Source organism: Nannospalax galili, unplaced genomic scaffold (genome assembly GCF_000622305.1).
Source record: "Nannospalax galili isolate Female #2095 unplaced genomic scaffold, S.galili_v1.0 scaffold786, whole genome shotgun sequence".
NCBI classification, from domain to species: domain Eukaryota; kingdom Metazoa; phylum Chordata; class Mammalia; order Rodentia; family Spalacidae; genus Nannospalax; species Nannospalax galili.
Window position 1 is genome coordinate 1,631,753 of NW_008355774.1, and position 20,342 is coordinate 1,652,094.

Here is a 20,342-nt window from a genome sequence, read left to right on the forward strand (position 1 = left end):
GGAAATAGAAAGAGGGGAATGGTAAGGCAGTGGTGTTGCTGGAAAATGTTTATTTTTCCTAAGGGCTTTACTCAAGATACAGCCAATAACTTTTGTTATTTTTTCTTTTTTTTTTTTAGTACCTTTTTGAAAATGGAAGGGTAGATGACATCTTCTCTGATCTTTATTATGTTCGTTTCACTGAGTGGTTACATGAAGTTTTGAAAGATGTACAGCCCCGGGTCACTCCACTTGGTAAGAGTCTCCTTTTCTTTGGATTTCTTTCTTTTCTACTTGGGCTTTAAAAAAATGTTTGAAAAATGTTTGTTTGGCTATGATTATAACGTGTGGGAAAGGGGCTATAACTCTTAAGTGGCACCATTGGTCTCTGGTGCTTTTCCTGATAGGAAAGGAGCACTGCTCACCGGAGAGGGCTGCTGCTCCCAATATGGTAAGGACACTTGGGGCATGCAGAACTATCATTTTTTCATATCCAAATTTATTTTAAAATATTTTATTTTTAGTGTATGAGTGTTTTGCCTGCATGTATGTAAGTGCACCCATGTCATGCAGTGCCCACAGAGGTCAGAAGTTGGTGTTGGATTCTCCTTGGAACTGGAGTTGCAGACAGTTGTTAGCAAGTCATGTGGGTGCTGGGAATGGAACCTGGCTCCTTAATGATTGAGCACACTCCAGCACCTTCATGTCCAAATTTGATTAAAATAAATGGCCAGGGGACTCAAGTGCTAGGAGGCTAAGGAAGGAAGGAAGATTGCTTGAGCCCAAGAATTTAAGGCCAGCCTGGGCAACATTGTAAGACACTTTTTTTTTTTTTTTAATCTTTTTGAGACAGGGTCTCCCTGTAGCCCCAGCTGTCCTGGAACTCACTATGTAGACCAGGCTGGCCTTGAACTCACAGAGATCCGCCTGCCTCTGCCTTCTGAGTGCTGGGATTAAAGGGGAGCACCACCACGCCCGGCTGTAAGACACTATTTGAAAAAGGGGGAGGGGGGCATGATGGTGCATACCTTTAGTCCCAGCATTTGGGAGGCAGAGGCAGGTGTATCTCTGTGAGCTTGAGGCCAGCCTGGTTTACATAGCAAGTTCCAGGACAGCTGGGCTACACGGAGACCCTGTCTCAAAAAAAAAGACAAGAAAGAAAAACAAGTAACATTAGAATCCTTATTACAATTATTAAAGAATATTTTTCAGCCAGAAGCCTTCAGTCCCAGCACTCAGGAGGCAGAGGCAGGCGGATGTTTGTGAGTTCAAGGCCAGCCTGGTCTACATAGTGATTTCCAGACCACCTGGGGCTACAGGGAGACCTATCTCAAAAAGACCAAAAAACTTTTTTTCTATGAGAACTAGAGAGCTGGCTTGGCAGTTAAGGGCAAGCACTATTCCAGAGGATCTGAATTTGATTCCCAGAACCTATGTCTGATGGCTCAAAACAGCCCATAACTCCAGTTCCAGAGGATCCAATCAGTGCCTCAGACCTCTGAAGACATGTGCACTCAGTGCACATACCTACACACATACACAAATAACTAAAAATATGGTATGGAGAGATGGTTCAGTGATTAAGAGCACTGGCTGTTATTGCAGAGGACCCAGGTTTGGTTCCCAGTACCCACGTAGCAGCTAGCAACTCCATAACTCCAGTTCCAGGGGAGTTACGGAGTTGCTAGAGCAGTTGTAGACCAGGCTGGCCTTGAACTCACAGACATCCGCCTGCCTCTGCCTCCTGAGTGCTGGGACTAAAGGCATCTGGCTGACAACCCACCCTCTTCTGACTTCCATGAGCATTGCACAACACAGGTGCACTTACAGACACTCATAATACATAAAATAAAAATAATAAGGAATTTTTTTAAAAAATCTTTGGCAATGATGAACCAGAGTGCTCTGCCTCTGCCCAGAACATCAGATACCTTTGATCTATTTACCCTCTCCACCTTACTGAATAAAATGATTTAATTTTTTAAAATGTGGGACGTTTCAGTGTCTCACACCTTTAATCGCAGAGGCAGGTAGATCTCTGTGAGATTGAGGCCAACCTGATCTACGTAGTGTGTTCCAGGCAAGCTGGGGCTACATGGAGACCCTGACTAATAAAACAAAAAAAGAACAAACCCTGTTAGCTTAGCATGGTACATACTCATCATCCCAGCATTCAGGAATATAGAAATATATAGACTGGCCTTGAATTCAAGACCCTGATTGAAAAGTGAAAACATAATTGTGACTTTATCTACACTCAACATCTCAGCAGTATTTGTTTTCAAAGGAACATCATAAGCATTTCAGTGAAATATCTGACTTGGGGTTGATTTTTGTTTTAAGTAGCTTTTCTTGTCTGAGTAATCTTAGGGGTCTAGATCAACTGAAGGGGAATTACAGAGAATTCCCACATGAAACTGGGTATTGTGGTGTATGCCTATAATCCCAGCAGTTGGAAGGTAGAGGCAAGGAAGATGGGAGTTTGAGACTCTGTGTCAATCAAAAGAGAAATGGAAATTCCCATTGACCAAAGTTCATAGTTTTATATTGAGTAGGGCTCACTTATTTCCTAGACCTTTTATAGGTTTGTATTTATCCTTTTGTGATTAGTTTCTTTTTGTTAGCAATGTGCACTTAAAGCTCCCATATGTCTTTTCATGCCTTGATTGCTTGATTTGTTTACTTTGTCTTCCAGGCAGGGTCTCACGTAGTATCCCAAACTGGCCTCAGAACTGTGTAGCTAAGGGTGACCTTGAGCTTCTGATCCTTTTGCCCCTCCTCCCAAGTATTTGGGATTACTTGATGTGTCACCAGGTCTGGTTTACCTGGTACTGGAAATTGAGACTCAGGGCTCCTGCAAGCTAGGCAAAAATTCTGCCAACTGAGCTATAGCTCCATCCTTTGTTTTTGATTTTTAAGACAGGGTCTTGTGTAGTCCAAGCTGACTTCAGACTCACTGCTTAGCCTGAACTCTTGATTCTCCTACTTCCACTAGTATCACAGATGTACTAGATGTACATCATCATACCAGGCTCCTTATTTTTAACATTGAATCATTCTCCAATGCATGAATTTGCCTCATTTTACTTAACTGTTTATCTATTGAAAGACATTTTATCTTTGTTGTTTCCAAGTTTGGGCACTTGTGAATAAAGCTCCTATGCAATTTCAGTGCAGGGTTTTAGTGAGCAGATAACTTCACTGGAACAGGGAACAGATCCCAGAAATAGAACTGTATAAATAAAGCTTTGACAAAGTAAAAAGGCAGTATACCATAGAAAGGACAGTCTTTGTGTGTGTGTGTGTGTGTGTGTGTGTGTGTGTGTTTTAATGTATTTGAGTGTATTGCCTGCATGTGGTAAGTGTGCCCGTGTTGTGCAATTCCCTCAGAGGTCAGAAGAAGGCGTTGAATTCCCTGGAACTAGATTTACAAATGGTTGTTAGCCACCATGTGGGTGCTAGGAATTGAACCTAGGTCCTCCATAAACTGCTGAACCATCTTTCCAGGAAAGGGCAGGCCTTTTTTTTTTTTTTTTTTTTTTTTTAATCTTTTTGAGACAGGGTCTCCCTGTAGCCCCAGCTAGCCTGAAACTTACTATGTAGACCAGGCTTGCCTTGAAGTTACAGAAATCCACCTACCTCTGCCTCTGGAGTGCTGGGACTAGAGGCCTGTGCCACCACACCTGGCTAGGACAATCATTTTTAACAAATGATGTTATAATAACTAGACCTCCACATGTAGAAAATCTAAACACAAACCTTAAACTCTCATGAAAATGGCTTGGTATGGTGGCACACCCCTTTAATCCCAGCACTTGGGGAGGCAGCAGCAAGCAGATCTCTGTGATATCAAGGCCAGTCTAGTCTACAACTCCAGGCCAGCTGAGGCTGCAGAGAGACCCTGTCTCACACACATGCACATACAATTTTCATGAAAGAATCACAGACCAAATTTAAAGTACAGACTTGTAAAACTCTTAGATAAGAATAAGGGAGCCAAGCATGGTAACTAACATACCCCTGTAATCCCAGGGAGGCACGTGGATCAGATGCTTCAGGTTATCCTCAGTAACATCATTCAAGCCCAACCTGGGCTTTCTGAGACCTTGTCTCAAAAAAGCAAAAGAAGGCTCTGGAAGTGGTTCAATAGGGTAAAACTGCTTGCTGCACAAGCATGAAGACCTGGAATTCAGGTTCCCAGCATTCACTGAAGAACTGGATATAGGGGCTAGAGAGATGGTTCAGCAGTTAAGAGCACTGGATGCTCTTGCAGAGGCCCCAGGTCCAAATCCCAGCACTCACACGGCATCTAACAACTGTCCTAACTCCAGTTTCATGGGATTTGATGCCCTCTTCTGACCTCCAAGGGCATTGCACGACATCGGTGCACTTACAAAAGTGCAGGCAATAAATACACTCATACACATAAAAATAATAAATAAGGGGGGCAACATTTAATGGACACAACATTTCTGTCTGGAATAATTAAAAAGCTCTGCAACTAAAAACAATAATAAAAAATATATTTAAAAAAAAATTTATGTGTACAAGTATATTGCCTGCATGTATGTGACTGCACCTGTGTCATGCAATGCCGCGGAGGTCAGAAGGAGGGCTTCACATTCCCCTGGAACTGGAGTTAAGGACAGTTCATAGCTGCCATGTGAGTACTGAGAATCCAACCTAGGTCTTCTGCAAGAGCAGTCAGTGCTCTTAACCACTGAGCTCTCTCTCCAGCCCCAAATAAAATTTTTTTTTTAATTCCCGTTTTTTGTTTTGTTTTGTTTTGTTTTTTCGTCTTTTTGAAGCAGGGTTTCCCTGTAGCCCCAGCTGTCCTGGAACTCACTATGTAGACCAGGCTAGCCTTGAACTCACAGAGATCCGCCTGCCTCTGCCTCCCAAGTGCTGGGACTACAGGGGGTGTACCACCACGCCCAGCTCAAATAAAATATTTTTGAAAAGAAAAACTGGCTGGGCGTGGTGATGCATGCCTTTAATCTCAGCACTTGGGAGGCAGAGGCAGGGAATCTCTGGGAGTTTGAGGCCAGTCTGGTCCACATAGCGAGTTCCAGGCCAGTTGGGGCCACAGGGAGACCATGTCCCAAAAAGACCAAAAGAAAAAAACTGGATGTGGTGTATAATCCCACCACCAAGAGAAGGACAAGCCTGTCTCAGTGTAGCTGAATCAGTGAACTCCAGGTTCAGTTGAGAGACCCTGTTTGGAAACAGTAATACGGAAAGTGATTAAGATCGCTGATTTCAACACACACATACACCAAAGTTACCACTAATCAGTGTAGTATGTGCTTGTAGACCTAGCACCAGGGAATCTGAGCCAGGAGTTTTACATGAACATGAATTTTAAACCTGGTATTGCCATTTTTTAAAATGTTTAGTACTCAAGACCTGGCATGGTGGTGCATGCCTTTGATCCCAGCAGGCAGAGGCAGGTAGATCTCTGTGAGTTCCGGGCCAACTACAGCTACAGGAAGACCCTGTCTGAAAAAGACCAAAAAAAAAAAAAAAAAAAAAGTGTACTACTCAATATTTTTTTTTAATTTATTTATTTACTTTATTTTTTAATGTTTATTGTGTGTGTGTGTGCTCATGAACTCACAGAGGTGAATGAACAAATTTTTTGAGAGTCAGTTCTCTTCTAGTATGGGTTTTGGGGATGGAATGAAGCTCATCAGGGTTGCACAGCAAGCTTTTTTTGAATCATCATGCAGGCCCTGTATAAATTTTAATTTTAAAAATTACTCATGGGGCTGGGTGTGGTGGTACACACCTGTAGTCCCAGCACTTGGGAGGGAAAAGCAGGTGGATCTCTGTGGCCTGCTGGGACTAGAGGGAGACCCTGTTTCAAAAAGACAAAAAAAATTACTGATGGGGGTGTGTGGGGCCATAGGTGGGGAAGAGGGTCTAAATTTAATTAAGAGCTATTGTATGAAATGCACAAAACTTAAAAATTTTAAAAGATTTGGGCTGGAGAGTTGAGTTAGTGGTTAAGAGCACTGACTGCTTTTACAGAAGATCCGGGTTCAATTCCTAGCACCCACATGGTAGCTAACAACTATTCATAACTTCAGTTCCAAGGGAATCTGTCATCCTCTTCTGACTTACTCGGGCATTTCATGACAAGTGCACTTACATACATGCAGACAATGCACTCATACACATAAAATAAAAATAATGAGATTGTTCTTGGTAACCACTTTTAATTTTTAAAATAAATTTTCTAATTGTCTACTAAAACTTTGAAAAAAATTACTGGTTAGGAAATGGGGTTTCATCCCTGGAATCCATGGAGTAGGAGAAAAACAATTCCTAAAATTTATCTTCTGGGGGCTGGAGAGATGGCTCAGTGATTAAGAGGACTGACTGCTCTTGCAGAGGACCTGGGTTCGAGTCCCAGCATCCACACGGCAGCTACGAACCGTCCTTAACTCAGTTCCAGGGGAATCCAAAACCCTCTTCTGACCTCCGAGGCATTACACGACAGGGGTGCACTCTAATACATGGAGGCAGTACACTCATACATACAAAATAAAAAATAAAAAATTTGTCTTCTGACCTCCACACACTTGGTGTGGCATTCCTGCACTTGTGAGTGCACCCTCACACAGTACACACAGACACATTCAATAAATAAATGTGAAAAATAATTACTGAGCTTGGTGTGATTATCCCAAGCCTTTAAATATTTTATTATTTTTATCCACACTTTGCTGGCCTTGAACTCCTGATCTTCCATCCTCAGCTTTCTACATGCTGGGAGTATATGCTACCAAACGAAGCCTTGTTCTTTTAAGAATCATTGTGAACTTGTTGGGCGTGGTGGCCTTTAATCCTAGCACTTGGGAGGCAGAGGCAGGCAGATCTCAGTAAGTTCCAGGCCAGCCTGGTCTACATAATGAGTTCCAGGCCAACTCCAACTGGGGCTACAGAGATACTCTGTATCAAAAAGACAAAGAAAGAAAAATAAAAGAATCATTGTGAACTTGTATATATAACATTTGATATGATTCAAGTCATTGCAGTTGTATTTGCCAATGCAGAGACCATATTTTGAGGCATTTGGAGCGTTTTTAAATTGCCCTTTCTCAAGTTCTTTTAACATAAGCATAGTCTTTGGTAGCTCCCTTGATTTCTGATTTGACAGAATGTTCCAGTTTCATCTCTGACATTTCTCTCCCATTTTAGTCTATCCCTTCGATATGGAACCTCCCTTCTTTTACTGAGAAGTGGTAGTTCAGGATTACAGTCTGAGTACAGGTGATCATTTCTCCTCTGTTGACCATTTAGGCCGGCAAGTGAGCAGACCTGAGAAAGTTTTCAAAAGATACAATATATTAGGCAGAGGCAGGCGGATCTCTGAATTCAAGGCCAGCCTGGTCTACATAGTGAGTTCCAGGACAGCGGGGACTACAGGGAGACCCTTTCTCAAAAAAAAAAAAAAAAAAAAAAAAAGATGCAGCATATCATTTTCATGCTTGCTGTGGGGTTTCAGAACTATAGGACTTTCCTTTTTGTATCTTATTTCTCCTATGTCAGGGAGTTGTGGATCTTTAACATTAAAACTTACTTTAAATTATGTGGATTGGAAAGTTAGGGGGAAACTAGACTGCCAGAAGAAGCAGAGGTAGCAGAGTGAACCAAGAGGAGGACAATATGCCAAGGTTTTCCTGAAATTGTTCCAAGGAGATGGCTTTTCCTTAGGCGATCTGTGTTGTTGCTTGTCCTGTGTTGTGGGGGCTTCAGATATATCCAGGAACAAAGTGTTTCCTGTTCCTGCTGTGCCATAATGTGTGTAGTGAGTAGACAAGGAGAGAGACAGAGCTGGGCATGGTTATGATATGCTGTGGAATCCCAGCACTCCAGAGTCAGGGGCAGACGTGCAGGACTGCAAGTTCTAGGCCAACCTGGAATATATTGAATTGCATGCCAGTCTAAGCTATAGAGGGAGGAGACCGTGTCTCAAACATAAACAAAAAAGCCAGAATTGCTTTAAAGAGGAAAATGCTCTAAGTAGTAAGATGTCCAGCTTTGACAATAACAAAAGTCTGTATTGGGCAGATTGTTCTTTTTCTCTTCTTACCTTCACTCCTGCCCATGGAATCCTGAAATCTGGAGGAGAGTGCTTTATTTGCTCATCTGCTAACCATGCCCTCAGTATACAAACATTTGCACATTGAGCACATAGAGGTGCCATAATGGGCAAATTGAATGGTGTGTTCCTGGTTATACAGGGCTCTTTGGACTTTAGAACTTGGGTCTTAGACTAATACTTACCCTTTTGCAGGAAAGTTGTAGTAATTCAAGTATCAGTCTTCACTTTTGTTTATGAAAATAAGTTTGCTTTCTAGAGACAATAGATAAAGAAGATTAGTAAGGGCCAAGAGGGGTATGCATTGGGTCATGGGCACCTTGAAAACATAAAAGCTCTCTTTTTTAAATATTTATTTTTATTTTATGTGTATGCATATATTGCCTACATGTAGGTAAGTCCTCTTGTGTCGTGCAATGCCCTTGGAGGACAGAAAAGGCTGTCGGGTCCCTGGGAACTCAAGTTACAGTTGTTAGCTGCCACGTGGGTGCTGGAATTCGAACCTGGGTCTTCTGCAAGAACATTTAGTCTTCTTAACCACTGAGCCATCTCTCTAGCCCCAAAGCTCTCTTTTTCTTTATACTTTTTTCCTTATCATTTTTTCTTTTTTTATTTCTGTTTTTATTTTGTTTATGAGTGTTATGTCTGCATGTAAGTAAGTACACCCATGTTGTGCAGTGCCCACGGAGGACAGAAGAAGCCGACAGATTCCCTGGAACTGGAGTTACGAATAGTTGTTAGCTGCCATGTGGGTGCTGGGATTCAAACCTGGGTCTTCTGCAAGAGCAGTGACTTAACTGCTGAGCCATCTTTGGAGACAAGGTCTCCCTTTAGCCTCAGCTGTCCTGGAACTCACTATGTAGACATGGCTGGCCTTGAACTCAGAAATGTGCCTGACTCTGCCTCCCAAGTGCTGGGATTAAAGGCGTGTGCCACCAAGCCCGGCCAGATGCTTTTTTTTTTTATTTTGTGTGTATGAGTGTATTGCCTACAGTGTAGGTAGGCATGTTGTACAGTGCCCTCAGACATCAGAAGAGGGCGTCAGATCCCCTGGAATTGGAGTTACAGACGGTTGTTAGCTGCCATGTGGGTGCTGGGGATTGAACCTGGGTCCTCTGCAAGAACAGTCAGTACTCTTAACTGCTGAGCCATCTCTCCAGACCCATAAAAGCTTTCTTAGAGCAAATAGAATTTGGTTTGTAGTTTTCTGTAGTGAACTTCCCTTGAACAACACAGTCCTTTTGCCCTAAATTAGTATCTGGGATTAATGGGGAAAAATTTTTAGGTTCCAGCCGTCACATAAAAGGCTTTAATTCTCAAAAGTGTGGTTCCCCAGAGCAGCAGCTGCAGCACTATCACTGTAGAACTTAATTAGAAACAAATGGTCCTTATCAGCTCCTACCTCCAAAATTTGATTGATGCATTTTGTTGTTGTTGTTGTTTGTTTTTTGTTTTTAATGTGTATGAGTGTATTGCCTGCATGTAAATGAGTGCACCTGTGTTGTGCAGTACCACAGAGGTCAGAAGAGGGCTTCAGATTCCCCTGGAACTAGGGTTAAGGATGGTTTGCAGCCACCATGTGGGTGCTGGGAATCGAACCTTGGTCCTCTGCAAGAGCAGTCAGTGCTCTTAACCGCTGAGCCATCTCTCCAGCCCCAATTGATGTGTTTTAAATAGCTTTCTAGATTATTTTATTACACTCAAGGAATACTTTCCTTGATAAGACTTGTGTTCCTGTGTAGTCCTTGTCACTTCTGGTCCTGGGTGTTTGTGGGACCTCTGCCATCCAGTTGTTCCAGCGGTACTCTGTTCCACCTAGGCTATGTTCTGCCCAGCCACGTGACTGAAGAAATGCTGTGGGAATGCAAGCAGCTTGGGGCACATTCTCCCTCCACACTGCTGACCACCCTCATGTTCTTTAATACCAAGTAAGTGTTCTAGAAGCTCCATTCTTAACTGTGGCATCTGCCTAGTGAAGAGAGTGGAAAAACAGGAGGACTTCTATATTCTCTGACACATCTAAGAAGCTTTGAGCTACTTTGAGTCCCTTTTAGCTACATTTTGTGTAGCAAATGGTAAGGCAAATAGCCTCGCTAGACCCTTGCAATGCATTTTGATATGGTTCTTCCTCTGGACATTGTGCTTGGACATGGGGCTGCCCAGATCTTAGGGAAATGGGAAGTTATTGTATCCTCCTGGCACCCCTCTTTCTGCTTTTCACTTGTGGTTCAGGTACTTCCTGTTGAAGACAGTGGACCAGCACATGAAGCTGGCATTCTCCAAGGTATTGCGACAGACAAAGAAGAATCCTTCTAATCCCAAGGATAAAAGCACAAGTATCCGGTATCTGAAGGCCCTTGGAATACACCAGACTGGCCAGAAAGGTATAGAAAGCAGGGATGACAGCAACAGATGTCATGCTCTGCTCTCCCACTATGGTGCTAGTGATGGGGGTGGTGGTTTGAGGTTCGCTGGACAAGAATTCTCCATTCCCTTCTGAGCCAAGAACATCAAACTTTTCTTGAAGAAGTAGGAAAGACCTGGGAAAAGTAGTCTCTTCCCTTTCTTCCTTCCTAGGATACTTCCCTTGATAGATAGGACTTGTTTCTAGTTGGGGTGACTGAGTGCTTAAGGTTATTGATCTGGGCCTGAGCCAAGATAATCTGTTATAGATCTCTGTGTGTGTGCGTGTGTGTGTATACTTTCATGGGTGCCACATCACAAGTGTGGAGGTCAAAGGACAACTTACAGAAGGGAGTTGGTTCTTGCGTTTCCACCATATGAGTTATTGGATCAGACTCAGGTCATCAGGCTTCATGGCAGATGCATTTACACACTGAACCATCTTAGCCTTTGTTTTTTAATAGTTACAGATGACATGTATGCAGAACAAACAGAAAATCCAGAGAATCCGTTGAGGTGTCCCATCAAGCTCTATGATTTCTACCTCTTCAAATGGTAAGGAGGGTTTATATATTGAACATGTGAATGTATATATTTGCGTACATGCTTCTTGTGTATGCATTTCTTGTCAGAGGCATTCTATATAGAGTCCCAGTTTGAGAGTAAATCACTTCCCAAAAGCTAAATATAAAAGTCAGATATGGGAAGCTGATTGTGGTGCCGCATGCCTTTAGTCCCAGCATTCAAGAGGCAGAGGCAGGTGGATCTCTGTGAGTTCAAAGCCAGCTGGGGCTACAGGGAGATCCTGTCTCAAAAAGATACCCCAAAAAAGTCAGATGTGGGGACTGGAGAGATAACTCAGCAGTTAATAGCACTTGCTGCTCTTGCAAAGCATCCAGGTTTGAATGCTAGCACCTACATGGTGGCTAACAACTGCTGGGTCCATAACTCCAGGGGTCTCCAACGCCCCCTCTGACCTCCATGGACATTTCATGACAGGGGTACACTTAATATGTATGCAAGCAATACACTCATACACAAAAAATTAATGGATAAAAATTTTTTTAAATAAATATTTTTTAAAAGAGGTGATGATGCATGCCTATAATCCCAGTATTTGGGAGGTGGAAGGGAGAGTATCAGAAGTTCAAGGTCATCCTTGATGACATAGTAACCTTAAGGTTGCCTTAGATCTAGATCCTGATACCCCCCCCCCCAAAAAAAAAAAAAAGCTAAATAATAGAAGCAATTTTGTCATGCCAAGCCCGGTTGCACAGGCCTATAATCTCAGGTACTCAGGCTGGGGCAGGAGAAGTATAAATTCAAAACCTGCTTAGGCAATTTTTGAGACCCTGTCTCAAAATCTTAAAATACCACCGGGCGTGGTGGTGCATGCCTGTAGTCCCAGCTCTTGGGAGACAGAGGCAGGCAGATCTCTATGAGTTCAAGGCCTGCCTGTTCTACATAGTGAGTTCAGGACAGCTGGGGCTGCAGGGGGACCCTGTCTCAAAAAGACAATAATAAATAAATAAATAATAAATAAACAAACCAGAAAGGGCGAAGGGAGGAGATAGCACTCAGGGATAGAGTGTTTGTCTAGCATGCCCTGAGTTAAGTCCCCAGTACTCAAAGAAACAACTTCATTGGCTTTGTCAAAATGTATGATACGCATAGTTCTGTGGTTTCAAAAGGGTCACTGAACCCTGATAGTCACTTCTCATAGAGAAGATACACAAAGGCCACATTCTTAGTCACATACTAGTCATGACCCTGCACCAATCTGGCCCAGATTTTGTCATTGTTATCATCACCATAGGTAGGGAGGATGTTCCTCTCAGCTTCTCTGTTTTCTCTTGTCCCCTGTGGTTTGGTATATCATCACATCAGTGAAGGAGCTTTTTTGGTTTATAGATCTTTGTATTCATTTTAAATGAAAACTTTCGGTGGTAATCTTTACACAATGAGTATTTCCCATTGCTAGCTCATGTCTGCTGCTTTGAGCCTACTATCCACACTTCCACGCAAGGGAATTAAAAAAGAGAGCTCTTCCAAGGAAGCATTTCTAGATTCCCTACCTTTTCCCTCTGGCTATTTTCTCTGTATCACTTAACAATTATTTTGTATATATTTGTGACTTTAGCTGCCCTCTCCCTTCATCCCTATGTTCCATAAGATAGGAACTGTTTCTGCATACTTTTTATTACAGACCCAGCACACATAGCTCTCCAATAAATTTTGAATGGATAGATGAGTAATTGTGAGATGATGGGGTGTGCTCAGTTCTGAAAAGATACAGCATCATAGGGTATAGGGGGAATGAACCTAGGTAGGACCCCTTTATCATGAACTTTGTTGCTGAGTAAGCAATGTGAATAAACAGACCTAGATCTTCTGAGTTTTGAAGTTAGCTCCAAGTGGGATATAGATAGATTTTAGTCAAAACCCAGGGGTGCTATACAAGTGCAGCAACGTGCTAAATCACAGCTTGCTTATTATGTAAGAGTGACAGGAAAGATGCAGCTTGTCAATGGCATTTAGAGTGGTCCCAGTTGAGTTCCAAGAAGTGGTATGTGATAGTGCTTGGAATTTAGTAGTTAAGCTGTTGAACCTCCAGAGCTGCTGCTTTGAGATATCATATGTCTTGGGAGGGTTAAAATTTATAATGCTGGCGGGGCATGGTGGCGCACGCTTTTAATCCCAGTACTCGGGAGGCAGAGGCAGGCGGATCTCTGTGAGTTCGAGGCCAGCCTGGTCTACATAGTGAGTTCCAGGACAGCTGGGGCTACAAGGAGACCCTGTCTCAAAAAGACAAAAAAAAAAAAAAAAATTTAATAGCGCTGTTACCCATCTTTTACTGAAATCTTCTTCAGCCCCCAGAGTGTGAAAGGCCGGAATGACACCTTTTACCTGACACCTGAACCAGTGGTGGCTCCGAACAGCCCAATCTGGTACTCAGTCCAGCCAATCAGCAGAGAACAGATGGGACAAATGCTGACCCGGATCCTGGTTATACGAGAAATTCAAGAGGCCATTGCAGTGGCCAACGCAAGCACCATGCACTGAGATGGCTCTGCTATGGTAGAAGAAAAAAAACATCCAGGAAAAACTGGATAGACTTTTACGCTAAAGAAGAGGCCTCCATTTTTTCCCTTTTTCTTTTTATTGGTGTAGTTACGAAACTTTTCAGGCTACTTCTGTTAAAATGTAAAAGAAAACATTGCCCCCTTTGCATCTTCATAGACCTGTGGCAAACCACTGGTTCATGGGGGCTCTAGATTTTCTGAGAGCCAGATGTCCTAGAAACTTGTTGGCTGATCTCCCTCCCTTTCTCCCTCTCTCTCCCTCTCCCTCTCTCCTCCTCCGTCGGGCATAGGGAAAGGGCTTGGATCATTTGGAGAAATGTGGTCCCTTCCACAAGAAAGATGGAATTGATGATGGATCAGCCCTCCTGGGAATCTCTCCAGCTGGCTTTCATTCTGAACTGGCAGACTTCACTGACCACAGGGAGCCACATTCTTTTCTTCATGCTCAGACATAAACTTAGCATCTTAATGGAAGAAAAATGAGGGGAATTTCAATTATGATTTATTAAAGACAGTTTCTATTACACCCTCCTTCATGACAAGTGACATAGATGTTAAAATAAAAACTTTACCATGCCTTTTTTTTTTTTCCTGGTTTTTTTTTTTTGTTTGTTTTTTGGTTTTTTTTTGGCCTGACATTGAGGCCTTAAACCTGAGGCTCCTGTGCCTGATGGAATTCTTGTAACATACACTTGTGTATCATATAAAGATACCACTCTTTCTCTTATGTATTCTTATTCTAGTTGTTTATTAAGAATGACAAGCACGTCTTTTCAACAAGCTGGTCGATTTCGTGTCTTTATTTGGGGAGAACGAGCCAAGATCTTGCAGGAGTGGAGCTCTATAAGGGGTGGGGTGGGAAGCAGCCCCTGCCGAAGAAGGCCTATAAATGTTATTGCGCGTGCGCTCGTGTCTCTGAACTAGCTCCGCCTCTGCTCTAGAGACCGTTCCTGATAGGCACGCACTGCGCAGTGACGTCGGCAAGGCACGCAACGCAGTGACGAAATCTACTGGTTTATATTGGCGCGGCCCAAACGGCAGAGGCCTCTGCGGCGCGGTCCTCGCAGACGCGTCTGAACTCCTGTTTGACCATGGCGGACTACCTGATTAGCGGGGGCACGTCTTACGTGCCAGACGACGGGCTCACCGCACAGCAACTGTTCAACTGTGGGGACGGCCTCACCTACAAGTGCGGATCTAGGGACCTCATCAGGGCGAGACGAAGGGGCGGCGTGGTGGGCAAGGAGGCAAGGGAGGGCTTCAGTGAAGCTCGTTCGGGCGCAGTCGGGGGGAAAGCCTCCGGAAATTACCTCTCTGGGGCTCATTTTGACAGATAAGAGGAGGGGTTTCGGGTGGAGAGAGTCGTTTTGGCAGTACTTGGGACTTTTAACTCTCGATACTCTGTTCTCTGGACACGTGAAATTGTCAGTGTGCCGGTAACACTGTTGACAGCTCAGAGGCATGAGTCCCCAGTCTTTATTTCCACTAAGTGTCGTCTTGCCTGTGACACAAAGGCTCAGTCAGTGCCACTCCTTGGCCAGAACCTTATGGGATAAGATAATGGAACTGGTGTCTCTTCGTGTTTATAAAACTGAGTCCTCCCGCTTCATTCCCTCTCCAACAGTGACTTTCTCATTCTTCCGGGGTATATCGACTTCACTGCAGACCAAGTGGTAAGTACAAGAATAAACTGCTGAGGTGTTTGGGGTTTGTTTTGTTTTGGGTTTTTTTGTTTTGTTTTGTTTTTTTGGTCTTTTTTGAGACAGGGTCTCCCTGTAGCCCCAGCTGGCCTGGAACTCACAGCGATCCTGACTCTGCCTCCCAAGTGCTGGGATTAAAGGCGTGCGCCACCCGGCTGTTTTGGGGGTTTTTGAGTTTTGTTTGGTTTTGGTTTTCTTGAGACTGGATCTCCCAGTAGCCACAAATGGCCTGGAACTTGCCATGTAAATCAGGCTGGCTTCTGCTTCCGGTGTTGGGATTAAAGGCATGTGCCACCATGCCAGATGCTTGGGTTTTGTTTTTTTGTTACTTTTTGACACAAGGTCTCCCTGAAGACCCAGCTGATATTTAGACCGGGCTGGCCTCCATCTCACAGAGATCTGCCTGTCTTTGTGTCCCTCGAGTGCTGGAAGTAAATAGGTGTGTCACCACACCCAGCTTTTTTGTGCTTGTTTCTTTTTACATGTTTTGTTTTTGAAATGGGCCTTCCATATATAAAACTGTCACTTGTCTGGAACTCACTATGTAGGCCAGGTTGACTCCTGAGTGTTGGGATTATAGTATGCGTGTGCCATTATGCCCAGCCTATGAATTGGGTTCTAAACATCAAGAAAGCCTAAAGGTACAGTGTGGCAATCTCACGCACCATACGGGACTTAGGTGTAGATTCATTTCAGTGGTCTTTCTGGTGGACATACACATCACCTAGAGCCTCGGTTACCACCCTAAAGAATTAGGTATTTCCCTATATTTAGTGGTCCTTTGTTTCCTCAGGACTTGACCTCTGCTCTAACCAAGAAGATCACACTGAAGACCCCATTGGTTTCCTCACCCATGGACACAGTCACAGAGGCTGGAATGGCCATTGCAATGGCGGTAAGCCTCGTGGTGTATGAGAGGACAAGGCGGTAGTGACATCACCCTTCCCTGAAAATTTTTAAGTTGTGCCTCTTGTTATCCTTTGTTACTTATTCTCTCGTCTGTTCATCTTATAGCTTACAGGCGGTATTGGTTTCATTCACCACAATTGTACACCTGAATTCCAGGCCAATGAAGTTCGGAAAGTGAAGGTCAGAAGGGCAAGGATCATGGACAAGAGTTCCTGGGAATTGCACTGAAGTGGAGTGGGGTGGGAGTGGATGGTTTGTTCTGCTAGGAGTGCTTTCTGCCCACTGTGGGGTTTACTGAGAAAGACCCAAGACCCCATTTCTTTAACTAGTGGAAGTGTACCAGGTGCACAGTGCCTCCTGAGATACTGCCATACAGGGCACTTAGGCACAGACCATGTGCTTTATTTAGACCAGGAGCCTGAAAAGTGGTTTCAGAAATGTAATGATCTTCTCACCATCTCTTCCAGAAATACGAACAGGGATTCATCACTGACCCTGTGGTCCTCAGTCCCAGAGATCGGGTACGGGATGTTTTTGAAGCCAAGGCCCGGCATGGTTTCTGTGGTATCCCCATCACAGATACCGGCCGGATGGGGAGTCGGTTGGTGGGCATCATCTCCTCAAGGGACATTGATTTTCTCAAGGAGGAAGAGCATGACCATTTTTTAGAAGAGGTAGGTGCCATTGTCAGCATAGCCATAGTCTAACAACCAAAACTGAAGGCAGTTTCTTGCACCTAAATGAAATCACTGAGGGCCTCTTTTCTGCCCAGGAAAAAATAACTGCCCAGTCGTTCTTACTACATCTGACTTTCCCCCATCACTTCCCTGCAGGACTCAGTTGTCATGGTGTCTGCTAGCCTTCATGCTTCATTCTTTTCTACTCTTGAGGTGGAGGCAAGTGCTCAAGGACTGTACTGGTTCTTTCCATTGCTCTTGTGATTCTTCTCTGCAATAGAAGAGGCTGCTCCCTATGCCATGTTCTTTCTGTTCCATTCCAGTCTTCACTCACTCACATAGTAACTACTGAGTGCCCCTGAAAAGAAGGGGATGCATTGGGTTCAAGTATGTGACAGACATGGTCTTTTGTGTGACCTGGAGGGCTGGGCCAGGATCGGATCTGACTGGTCCTTCCCTCCTAGATCATGACAAAGAGAGAAGATTTGGTTGTAGCCCCTGCAGGCATCACTTTGAAAGAGGCAAATGAAATTCTGCAGCGCAGCAAGAAGGGTGCGTCTCAGGCCAGGCTTGGTGGTGCATGCATTAATCCTAGCACTTAGGACGCAGAGGCGGGGGCTAGCTGGGGATACTGGCAGACCCTAGAGGTGGGGAAGGGCCCAGAAATAATATTCAGGGTTCTGATTCATGTCCTATCCTGTTTTCAGGGAAGTTGCCCATTGTAAATCAAGATGATGAGCTGGTGGCCATCATTGCCCGGACAGACCTCAAGAAGAATCGGGATTACCCACTGGCCTCAAAAGATGCCAAGAAGCAGTTACTGTGTGGGGCAGCCATTGGCACTCATGAAGATGACAAGTATAGGCTAGACTTACTAGCTCTTGCTGGTGTGGATGTGGTGGTTTTGGTGAGCTACTGCATAAGTAGGGTGGGACTATAGGGTAATTGCCCATATCACAGTGTAGCCAGAACTTACTTCCTGTCCTAGGACTCTTCCCAGGGAAATTCCATTTTTCAAATCAATATGATCAAGTACATCAAAGAGAAATATCCCAATCTCCAAGTCATAGGAGGCAATGGTAAGACAAGACTGGGTACCTATGGGTAAGGGCAGGTGAGTTTTCTTCCTATGTAGACCCTCATGAGCTTTTCTGCTTCATGATAGTGGTCACTGCTGCTCAAGCCAAGAACCTGATTGATGCAGGTGTCGATGCCCTTCGAGTTGGCATGGGAAGTGGCTCCATCTGTATCACCCAGGAAGGTAATAATGTGCTTCAGCTGGTACCAAGCATCCTTAGGGGCACTACACTGAGTCCTCCAATGTGGACAACTCTAGGGCCAAACAGGCCTCTTGGATGGGTGACATGGCTGGAAGCAAGACAGGTTCTTGTCATCCCTCACCTGCCATTCCCTGCCTAGCCTGGCCTCCTTGCTCCTGCTCTGCACCCTCTCTAAACTCTGGTCTGTTTGTTTTATTTAGTGGCTCCCAAGATCCCTCCAGACATAAAGTCCCACAGCCCCAAATGCCCTTCTACTGTCACGGGCTGCTATAGTAAGTCCAGCCCGGCCCACTGGCCCGGCCCAGCTGCCCACTGCCCAGCTGCTTGGTTGACTGTAGCTGTAGCTCCCCGGGTTTGTGGTGCTATTGGGTGGGTAGGGCAAACAGATGTACAGACCACAGTTTGGGGGCTGATTAAGAACAGCTCCTTTCTGGGGTGCACACAGAACAGGACTTCCTTCCTAAGGCAGGCCCTGCTCTGCCCATGTACTCTGCAGTAGGCATGGCTCAGCAGCCAACTCAGGAGCCTAGCTCTCTTCTACTTTACCACTGCCCCAGTCTTGCCCAAGCTGCCCACTATGCAAGAGGGGCTAGGTCTAATATGCCTCCGAATACTAACTGCACGGTGACTCCTGCCCATCTGATACCAGTTGCTACAGAATGCATGTGCCTGAGGCTGCCCTGGGCCCTGCACACATGCACGAGCACACACACAGCACAGCTGTTTGTAATGATTCAAGACAGATGGGCCATCTCAGACACATCTTTTCGTCTGCTGTCAACTTGATATAGGTGTATTTAAGAGTTCCTGGGTCCTACAAGGGGCCCTTTGCCTCCCCAGATTCCAGCACTACCCACCCATCTGTTCATTTTTCAACAGTGTTGGCCTGTGGTCGGCCCCAAGCAACAGCAGTGTACAAGGTTTCAGAGTATGCACGACGCTTTGGTGTTCCTGTTATTGCTGATGGAGGAATTCAAAATGTGGGCCATATTGCCAAAGCTTTGGCCCTTGGAGCTTCAACAGGTGAGGCCTAGTATCCTGAGGGCCTTAGTGGTATTCCCTTCCCTGTACTGCTCAGACTGCCCCAAGCACTCTTGTCCATAGTCATGATGGGTTCCCTCCTGGCTGCCACCACTGAGGCTCCTGGTGAGTACTTCTTCTCTGATGGGATCCGGCTAAAGAAATATCGTGGTATGGGTTCTCTTGATGCCATGGACAAGCATCTCAGCAGCCAGAACCGGTATTTCAGGTATGATTCGCTGACCAATCACCCTACCCCAACTCTGTAGAGTCTCATTCCTGTTGTGACCTTGCCTGTTTCTTTGCCTTTTCCAACAGTGAAGCTGACAAAATCAAAGTGGCCCAAGGGGTGTCTGGGGCTGTGCAGGACAAAGGTTCTATCCACAAGTTTGTCCCTTACTTGATTGCTGGCATTCAGCATTCCTGTCAGGACATTGGTGCCAAGAGTTTAACCCAAGTCCGGTGAGATTGGGTAGCTGGGACATGGGTAGTGGGCTGTTCAGGGCCAGCTGCTATCTACATCTGATACCTGCCCCTCTTCAGAGCCATGATGTACTCTGGGGAACTTAAGTTTGAGAAGAGAACATCTTCAGCTCAGGTGGAAGGTGGTGTCCACAGCCTTCATTCGTAAGTAATCCTGTCCTTGGGTGGGAGCTTCTGCCATACCTCAGAACTCCTCTCCCCTGCCCTAATTTCACAGGTGCACTCTGCCTACAGGTATGAGAAGCGTCTTTTCTGAGGAGACCCAGGATATCCCCTCTGTTTTTCAATAAAAGTTTGAAAAAAAAAAAGTGATGCCTGATCTTTGATTTCAACAAGCATGTGGGCTTTGCAGCTACCACCACCACCACCACAGATACACACAAACATGGACCTGTAGTTCTGGTTCAAAATACTCTTGGGGACTGCTATCAAACTACTAGTAGCTCCTAAGGGTTCCTTCCATCTTGCACTGAGGTTCTGACTCTGGCTCCCTAGGAGGTAATCACAGTATATGAAACTGGCTTCCATAGAGCTTCCTGTTTGCCCCTGAAGCTTGGCCATATGGAATCAGGTGAAGACATGTGTACATAATCCCTAACTTAAAGTAGAGAACACTCCTAGCCTTTCAGGGACCAGAGAATCCCACATCCTCTTGTGGGGATGAAAACCTATTTTTCAAAGCGCCCCCCCCCCCCAGTGAC

The 20,342-nt window shown here is 44.8% G+C and overlaps 2 protein-coding genes across 9 annotated transcripts in view; both read left to right on the plus strand.

The window, feature by feature from the left end:
* Positions 1 to 14,352, plus strand: part of Qrich1 (glutamine rich 1) — a 48,456-nt gene extending 34,104 nt beyond the window's left edge. For all 7 annotated transcript variants that reach the window (XM_008853207.3, XM_008853211.3, XM_008853210.3 and 4 more), the window contains 5 exons: positions 120 to 234; positions 9,906 to 10,014; positions 10,319 to 10,470; positions 10,954 to 11,044; positions 13,360 to 14,352. In XM_008853207.3, coding sequence (XP_008851429.1) covers positions 120 to 234; positions 9,906 to 10,014; positions 10,319 to 10,470; positions 10,954 to 11,044; positions 13,360 to 13,552 — 660 coding nt within the window. In that variant the 3' untranslated portion in view covers positions 13,553 to 14,352. The remainder of the gene's footprint in view (positions 1 to 119; positions 235 to 9,905; positions 10,015 to 10,318; positions 10,471 to 10,953; positions 11,045 to 13,359) is intronic.
* A 236-nt stretch (positions 14,353 to 14,588) lies between these two features.
* Positions 14,589 to 19,953, plus strand: Impdh2 (inosine monophosphate dehydrogenase 2). Of its 2 annotated transcripts, XM_008853216.3 has the most exons (15): positions 14,589 to 14,761; positions 15,197 to 15,245; positions 16,066 to 16,167; positions 16,287 to 16,361; positions 16,649 to 16,855; positions 17,323 to 17,410; positions 17,566 to 17,765; positions 17,847 to 17,937; positions 18,024 to 18,119; positions 18,339 to 18,410; positions 19,018 to 19,161; positions 19,243 to 19,387; positions 19,477 to 19,620; positions 19,702 to 19,785; positions 19,876 to 19,949. In XM_008853216.3, exons 1-15 carry the CDS (start codon positions 14,664 to 14,666, stop codon positions 19,895 to 19,897), a joined length of 1,617 nt encoding a protein of 538 aa, XP_008851438.1. In that variant the 5' UTR covers positions 14,589 to 14,663; the 3' UTR covers positions 19,898 to 19,949. The 2 variants fall into 2 exon arrangements, with proteins under 2 accessions (XP_008851438.1, XP_008851439.1); XM_008853217.3 differs by lacking the exon at positions 18,339 to 18,410 and having other exon boundaries at positions 14,591 to 14,761; positions 19,876 to 19,953.
* Positions 19,954 to 20,342: the final 389 nt, after the last annotated feature.

What these genes read in the sequence shown, in the direction of transcription:
- Impdh2 (XM_008853216.3), top strand. Translation starts at nt 14,664, where the DNA reads ATGGCGGACTACCTGATTAGCGGGGGCACGTCTTACGTGCCAGACGAC. An exon ending in CCAAGTCATAGGAGGCAATG is followed by an intron (nt 17,938 to 18,023) that starts GTAAGACAAGAC and finishes GCTTCATGATAG; the next exon opens with TGGTCACTGCTGCTCAAGCC. An exon ending in GGCCCTTGGAGCTTCAACAG is followed by an intron (nt 19,162 to 19,242) that starts GTGAGGCCTAGT and finishes TCTTGTCCATAG; the next exon opens with TCATGATGGGTTCCCTCCTG.